The 8397-nt window shown below is 49.1% G+C and overlaps 1 gene segment (V, D, J or C); it reads left to right on the top strand.

The window, feature by feature from the left end:
• The first annotated feature begins 7641 nt into the window (after nt 1-7641).
• On the top strand, nt 7642-8188 carry LOC130083221 (immunoglobulin lambda constant 7-like). The segment is given in 1 exon segment: nt 7642-8188. A coding segment is annotated over 1 exon segment (420 nt).
• The last annotated feature ends 209 nt before the right edge of the window (nt 8189-8397 follow it).

The following is an 8397-nucleotide window of genomic DNA, read 5'->3' as shown; positions in this document are numbered from 1 at the left end:
CGACCCCTTTTGGCCCCCCTTTGTTTGACGGCCCACGTGCAACTTGTTCCATGGGGCTGTTGGTGGCCAATTAGCGCGAAAAAAGGTCAGAGGGACACGGAACTCTAGAACCCGTCCCAGGGGCCCGTGAGGGGACACATAAGTCAGTTTCGGGTCGATCGGACCTTTCTGTCACACGTTCCACGAAACACCTGTGAAAATGAATGGGATAAGTTGCAAGTGTCAGTGGCCCCTGTTCGGCCCCCGGGGGTCCAACGGGCCCCAAACACTGCGTGCCGGGCCCCCTCGGGCCCCCGAACGACATATCAGGAGGACGGGTCTCTAGAACTCAGGGCTCATTTTTTTTCCACACTTGTTCAAGTTTCTCTCAAAAGCATCTTGCACTCATAGTGAGCTCATAGACTGACATTCCCTCTCGAAGGGTCAAACTGAAAACACACTCGGAACCGATCTAGAACCCGGCGACCCGGGATCTAGAACCGGGGGCCCCCGGACTACCGCCGTGCCGAGTTTGGGGCCGCTGCGACCTTTCGACCCCTTTTGGCCCCCGTTTGTTTGACGGCCCACGTGCAACTTGTTCCATGGGGCTGTTCGTGGCCAATTAGCGCGAAAAAAAGTCCGAGGGACGCGGAACTCTAGAACCCGTCCCCGGGGCCCGTGGCGGGACGCATACGTCAGTTTCGGGACAATCGGGCGTTTCCTTCAAACCGTTTGGCCGAAACACATACCTAGAACCGATCTAGAACCGCGCGACCCGTGATCTAGAACCGGGGGCCCCCGGACTACCGCCGTGCCGAGTTTGGGGCCCCTGCGACCTTTCGACCCCTTTTGGCCCCCCTTTGTTTGACGGCCCACGTGCAACTTGTTCCATGGGGCTGTTGGTGGCCAATTAGCGCGAAAAAAGGTCAGAGGGACACGGAACTCTAGAACCCGTCCCAGGGGCACGTGAGGGGACGCATACGTCAGTTTCGGGCCGATCGGACCTTTCTGTCACACGTTCCACGAAACACCTGTGAAAATGAATGGGATAAGTCGCACGTGTCAGTGGCCCCTGTTCGGCCCCCCGAGGTCCCACGGGCCCCAAACGCTGCGTGCCGGGCCCCCTCGGGCCCCCGAACGACATATCAGGGGGACGAGTCTCTAGAACTCAGGGCTCATTTTTTTGCCTCCCTTGTTCAAGTTTCTCTCAAAAGCATCTTGCACTCATAGTGAGCTCATAGACTGACATTCCCTCTCGAAGGGTCAAACTGAAAACACACTCGGAACCGATCTAGAACCCTGCGACCCGGGATCTAGAACCGGGGGCCCCCGGACTACCACCGTGTCGAGTTTGGGGCCGCTGCAACCTTTCGACCCCTTTTGGCCCCTGTTTATGTGACTTCCCACGTGCAACTTGTTCCATGGGGCTGTTGGTGGCCAATTAGCGCGAAAAAAGGTCCGAGGGACGCGGAACTTTAGAACCCGTCCCCGGGGCCCGTGACGAGACGCGTGTGTCAGTTTCGGGCCGATCGGGCCTTTCCAACAAGCCGCTTTGCTGGAACCCACACTTAGAACCGATCTAGAACCACCAAATCCAGGATCTAGAACCGGGGGCCCCCGGACTACCGCCGTGCCGAGTTTGGGGCCGCTGCGACCTTTCGACCCCTTTTGGCCCCCGTTTGTTTGACGGCCCACGTGCAACTTGTTCCATGGGGCTGTTGGTGGCCAATTAGCGCGAATAAAGGTCCGAGGGACGCGGAACTTTAGAACCCGTCCCCGGGGCCCGTGACGAGACGCGTGTGTCAGTTTCGGGCCGATCGGGCCTTTCCAACAAGCCGCTTTGCTGGAACCCACACTTAGAACCGATCTAGAACCACCAAATCCAGGATCTAGAACCGGGGGCCCCCGGACTACCGCCGTGCCGAGTTTGGGGCCGCTGCGACCTTTCGACCCCTTTTGGCCCCCGTTTGTTTGACGGCCCACGTGCAACTTGTTCCATGGGGCTGTTGGTGGCCAATTAGCGCGAAAAAAGGTCAGAGGGACGCGGAACTCTAGAACCCGTCCCAGGGGCCCGTGACGGGACGCATACGTCAGTTTCAGGCCGATCGGACCTCTCTGTCCACCCTTCGAGGAGCACGTGGCCTGAGACTAAGACCATGGTGAAGTTCGGGTGGTCAGGGGACCCCCCAGGCACTCCGTGGCAATGAAGAAGAGGATAGGTTGTTAGGGGTCAAAAAAGGCTCCTCGTGGTACTGAGGAAGACTGTGGTGAAGTTCAGGTGGTTAGGGGACCCCCCAGGCACTCCGTGGCAATGAAGAAGAGGACAGGTGGTTAGGGGTCGAAAAAGGCTCCCCGTGGCACTGAGGAAGACTGTGGTGAAGTTCAGGTGGTTAGGGGACCCCATAGGCACTCCGTAGCAATGAAGAAGAGGACAGGCGGTTAGGGGTCGAAACAGGCACTTCGTGGACCACGAGGAAGACTATGGTGAAGTTTGGGTGGTTAGGGGACCCCACAGGCACTTCGTGGCGATGAAGGAGAGAAAAGGTAGTTAGGGGTCGAAATAGGCCCTCCGTGGCACTGAGGAGGACTATGGTGAAGAGCAGGTAGTTGGCGGACCCCAAAAGCACTTGGTGGACCACCCAGTAGTGCACTGGCACCCCTATAGGCTACCACACAGAGCCTATGTTAATTTATGCTGATTTTGGCTACTTTATATGCGATTTCGGAAAGAGTACCACTCACCATCCGAATAAGCAGGATCTGGCGTCCTTTTCGAGCACGCGGACTTCGGAGTGCCTACGATGACAATGGCAACTTAAATGAATGGGAAAATTCCCACAGACAGCCTGGGTTCCCTTACTACTCTCTGCTGCTGACTCAGACTCAGACGACGACATATTTTGTCTTACGTCGGCCACCGTAGCTTCTCATTCGAGTTTGAAAACCGAGGGATAGGCCGCGAGTGACTTGCGTTTGCAATTTGCAAGTCTCACCACTAGATGCCGCTAAAAATCCCACACTGCACCTTTAAAGTACTAACATCATTTCTGTTCATATAGAGTTAAGAAATATGAGAAAATAATCTGTTAAATGTCTACTTTTTTATGTGCCCACATACAATCGAAATAAAATATTGTGCTTTTGTAAAATAAAGAAAATAAACAGGGTGTGCGTTCTGCCTCTCGGTCACCGTGAACTTTTTTTCTGGAGCACGTCTCTAATCTTCAACACAACTCAGCTAATACTATTCACCCAGCCATAAGCAATGTATCTTTTAAATCATTTGAGTTTGTACTTTTAAATGATCCGATTCAAAACTAAAATTATTATTCTCCGTTTATGTCATCTATATAAAAAGAGAGACGTGTCAGCCCGTCTCATTATCGTTCTCTCAGCTGATTATCTCTGGTAATGTGACACGCCCACGGAGAGCACGCGCTATTCAAACGCAAATATGTGAAGCAACACATTGAGACGCGTTAACGCCCATAAACTCTGAAAACACACATTATTTTTTAGTCAGATTAATCTACTGTCGTCTTGCGCGGCTATATGAGGAACAATCCTGGGACATTTACCACTGGGTTTATTTTCACTTCGAGGATGAACAGATTCAGCTGAGAAGTAAGTGTTTTTTGCAAGTGCTTTGTTCTAATCGCGATATAGAATAACGTAGTGTCTGTAAACGGAAAAATAGCATACTGTTAAATGTGAATCATGTTTGTGTGTGTGTGTGTGTGTGTGAATGAATGAATGAATGAACGCACAGATACGCACTGTTACAGACTAAATAACAGACAACATTTCGTTGACTCGTTTTGGATAAAGTTTTTACTCTAAAATAGACATCAAATATGCTTTTTTTAGGAGTTTCTGCTCATATGTTAAATATATAGTATGTTTTGTCAATAAACTAATCAACTAAGATGTTATAGTGTTTGTTCAAGCTATATCAAAATAATGAATCCTCAACTTTGAAATATGTATGATCAAACTAAGACATTTATGGAGAAAGACAATTTTCTTTTCTAGATGTTTCCAACTCTAACTTTGAACTTTGAACTGAAATAAAACCATGTCTATATGGTGAAGGGTGTGTGATAGAAGTGTCCAGACGTATGCACCCTGTATTTTCCTTATATAAATCCAAACAATCTAAAAGCCATTCTTTTTTAAATCTCCTCATTCTTTGTGCAAGGCTCCTGTAATGAAATGGCCTGATAGCACCTAATAGGGCCATTATGGGGAGGGTCTTTGTCTTTCTCAGGTGTGGAATGCCACACATATTAATGAGAGATCACGCCTCCTGCATAAACCTTTCTCAAACAAAACACGTCATTAAAAATGTAAAAGACTTTATTGACTTATCTGAATGAGTAGTCAGGATGATTCTCACATAGTTTTGGAGCAAATATTCTAGGCTATGTGATAAAATTTTCAAAAGTCTTGTGAAGAAATAATCAATATGTGTTTTGTGGTCTTATTTCAGCAACTTTCATTTTTATTTTTTTCAATAACCACGCATAAACATTATTCTATTAAAAATACAAACATGTACATACATGTTGCTCAGATCTCATGGTAGCCAAGTTTGTGCTATATAGAGTGAATTTACACCTTTGCCATTAACATGTTTATAAATAACTGAAAAAAGCACAAATGTCAGTGCATGTCAAAACATCCCAAGGGCCCCAAAAACACTCTGGTCCCCAGAGGGTTAAATTACATCGACAATTGGTTGATTTCAGCTCAGTCAGAGCAATTGGCAGATCGAGATGTCGTTCTGTCCCATATAAAGTGTTTGGGGTTGCGGCTCAACACCAAAAAAAGTGTGCTCCTCCCAGCTCAGAGGACCACTTTTCTAGGTGTAATTTGGGATTCGACCACTATGCAGGCACGTCTGTCCCCTGCACGTATTTCTGCGATTCTCACAGCCGTAAAGAATGTGAAACTAGGCCAGTCACTCACTGTAAAACAGTTTCAGAGACTGTTGGGTCTCATGGCAGCTGCGTTCAACGTAATTACTTTTGGCCTTCTGTACATGAGACCCCTGCAGTGGTGGCTCAGGACCAAGGGGTTTTCTCCGAGGGGAAATCCGTTCCGCAGGATCAAGGTCACGCGGCGATGCCTTCGTGCCTTGGTCATGTGGAGGAAACCTTGGTTCCTCGCCCAGGGCCCAGTGTTGGGGGCTTCTTGTCGACGCGTCACGCTTTCGACGGATGCTTCGCTCACGGGGTGGGGGGCGGTCATGAGTGGCCGCTCGGCGCAAGGTCTTTGGCAGGACCATCAAAGTTCCTGGCATATAAATCGTTTGGAGATGATGGCGGTATTTCGAGCTCTCAAGTATTTCCTGCCAGACCTGAGAGGCCATCATGTGCATCACATCGGTGGTCTCCTATATCAACCATCAGGGGGGTCTGAGGTCACGTCACCTTTGCAAGCAGGCCCATCAGATCCTCCTATGGGCCCAGGGGAAGTTGCTATCTCTCAGAGCAGTATACATTCCGGGGGGTCAGAATGTGGGAGCTGATATCCTGTTGAGGCAGGGGCTGAGGCCAGGGGAGTGGAGACTTCACCCCGAGGTGGTGGAGCTCCTGTGGGAGAAGTTTGGTCAAGCTCAAATAGACCTTTTCGCATCGTCAGATACAACCCATTGTCCCATGTGGTTCTCCCTCACGCAGCCAGCTCCTCTCGGACTGGCCGAGGCTACACCTGTACGCATTTCCCCCGATATCTATGCTTCCGGGGGTTCTGGAGAGGGTTCGCCGGGAAGGGGCTCATCTGCTACTAGTAGCCCTTTACTGGCCAACTCGAATTTGGTTCTCGGACCTAATGTCTCTTCTGGACGGCTCTCCCTTGGAGATTCCGCTCAGGGGGGACCTGCTGTCCCAGGCAGGGGGCACGATATTTCACCCTCAACCGGAGTTGTGGAAACTGTGGGCCTGGCCTCTGAGGGGGCCCGGCTCAAGGAATCCGATCTCTCGACTGAGGTCGTTGAGACCATTCTTCATTCCAGAGCCCCTTCCACGAGAAGACTGTATGCACTGAAATGGAAATTGTTCTCCACCTGGTGTGGTGTACGTCATTTAGATCCTGTTAACTGCCCTGTTGGTTCAGTTCTCGATTTTTTGCAAGACCGTTTCTCTGGTAGATTATCTCCTTCCACCCTAAAGGTTTACGTGGTGGCTATATCTGCCTACCACACCCCTATGGGGGGCACTTCTATTGGGAGAGATCCTCTTATCACTCATTTTCTCCGTGGTACATTGAGGTTGAGACCTGCACCGCACTCTAGAGCACCGGCCTGGGATTTAGCCGTTGTACTTGAAGGTCTGGCTTTGGCTCCCTTTGAGCCCATTGAAGAGGTTTCAGAAAAATTCCTCACTCTAAAGACTCTTTTTCTCCTTGCTATTACGTCTATCAAAAAAATTGGAGATCTTCACGCCCTGTCGGTTGCTCCCTCATTTCTGGAATTTGCACCTGGTATGGTGAAAGCATTTCCTTACCCTAGACCGGGTTATATTCCAAAGGTCCCAGTTAATGTTGGGGGCCCAATAGTGCTGCAGGCCTTTTATCCTCCACCTTTCAATACCTCAGATCAGGAACGACTGAACCTGTTATGTCCAGTTCGGGCATTAGATGCCTACGTTCACAGAACAACTATTTGTCTGCTTTGGGTCACTCAAGAGAGGGTTCCCTGCATCTAAACAGGTAATGAGCAAATGGATAGTCGAGGCTATATCATTGGCTTATGAAGCGGCCGGACAGCCTTCACCTATGGCTGTACGGGCCCATTCTACTAGGAGTATGGCGGCCTCTACGGCCTTAATTTCGGGTGTTTCCCTTTTTGACATTTGTAATGCGGCAGGATGGTCCTCTCCACATACATTTGTCAGGTTTTATGACCTTGACCTCTCCACTCCAGGGGCGAGGTTGCTTGCTTCTTAGTGTGCGCTGGACTTTACATAGAACGAGCATTTGTCACTATGGCGTAGTGGGTATGGGGGTTCCCACCGCGTCTCAAAACGCAGCTCGAAGTTCCCTTGAAAGGGAACGTCTCAGGTTACGTATGTAACCCTGGTTCCCTGAGAGGGAACGAGACGCTGCGTTTGCCTGCCATACTTCCTGCATGCCCTGATCGACTTGCTTCAGGTTTTTTCAGAAGCTGTCGCGGTCTGATTTCAGGGGTGCTTTATAGTTTCCTGGTCTATGACGTCACCCATGACGTTTCGGGCTTCCATTGGAGTGATTTTACATGTGCTTCACGACGTAATCACGCAGGGCGTTCCCACCGCGTCTCAAACGCAGCGTCTCGTTCCCTCTCAGGGAACCAGGGTTACATACGTAACCTGAGACGTTTTCTATCCAGTTTTTTATTTTTAATGCATTATAAAGTGTTTCATAATGTACATGTTACAATGCCTTATATCTTATCATAACTAATTGTAACCAAATTAAAAATGCATTATATTTCATCTCAATGGTTGTTCTTCATAAAGGTGAAATGGTACCAATGAATAGATAATATTATAATGCTGTTATTGATTCGATCATACATGCATTTTAATGTATATAGCAGTGCATAATTAATGCATTAAAAATACTTTTATAATGCAATATGTATGAAAGCTTTAAATAAAGTGTTACTGATATTGTTTTATAATGATTGAATCTAAAACTAGAGCAACATTATTCCTCTGCTGTGAATGTGCAGTGCAGTGTGTTGTGTGTGTGTTTGTGAATGTGTTGTGTTTGTCTCCTGCAGCTGGTCCCACAGTGAAGCCCTCAGTGTCTCTGCTGCCGCCCTCTTCTCTGCAGATCTCTGGAGACTCAGCCGCACTGCTCTGCCTGCTCAGCTCTTACTCTCCACAGGGGGCGCTGGTGAGCTGGACACTGGACGGGTCAGAGGTCACCGAGGGGGTTCTGACCAGCGCAGAGAGCCAGCAGGACGGCCGCTACAGCCGCAGTAGCGTCCTGACCCTCAGCATAGCACGCTGGGAAGAGGGAGAGCTGTACGTCTGCAGAGTAACACATGATGGAGCTCCTCATGAGGTCTCGTTCCACAAGAGCTCTGAGTGCTGATGTTTCTCTCCTGAAGATGAGCCGTATCTGAGTGTCCTGTGTCAGGCAGGATTCACATGAGTCTAGTGCTGCAGCTGTAGTGCTTTACAACTCCATACTGAAAGAGAGTGTGTGTGTGTGTGTGTGTGTGTGTGTGTGTGTGTGTGTGTGTGTGTGTGTGTGTGTGTGTGTGTGTGTGTGATCTTTCAATCTGCTGTGTTTGCTGCAACATTCAATAAACCATCTCAACAAGTTCACTTTGTGTCTGACAACATCATTCAACTAACAGATGAAGATGCAGGAGCTTTTCAGAAGGTTGATGTCGCAGTAAATGTCAAATAAAGCTCTTGGGGTTTG

This window comes from Rhinichthys klamathensis, unplaced genomic scaffold (genome assembly GCF_029890125.1).
Source record: "Rhinichthys klamathensis goyatoka isolate OS25496 unplaced genomic scaffold, OSU_Roscu_1.1 h1tg000054l_1, whole genome shotgun sequence".
NCBI classification, from domain to species: domain Eukaryota; kingdom Metazoa; phylum Chordata; class Actinopteri; order Cypriniformes; family Leuciscidae; genus Rhinichthys; species Rhinichthys klamathensis.
The sequence above is the reverse complement of the archived record's forward strand: the minus strand, read 5'-3'. Positions and strand labels throughout refer to the sequence as shown.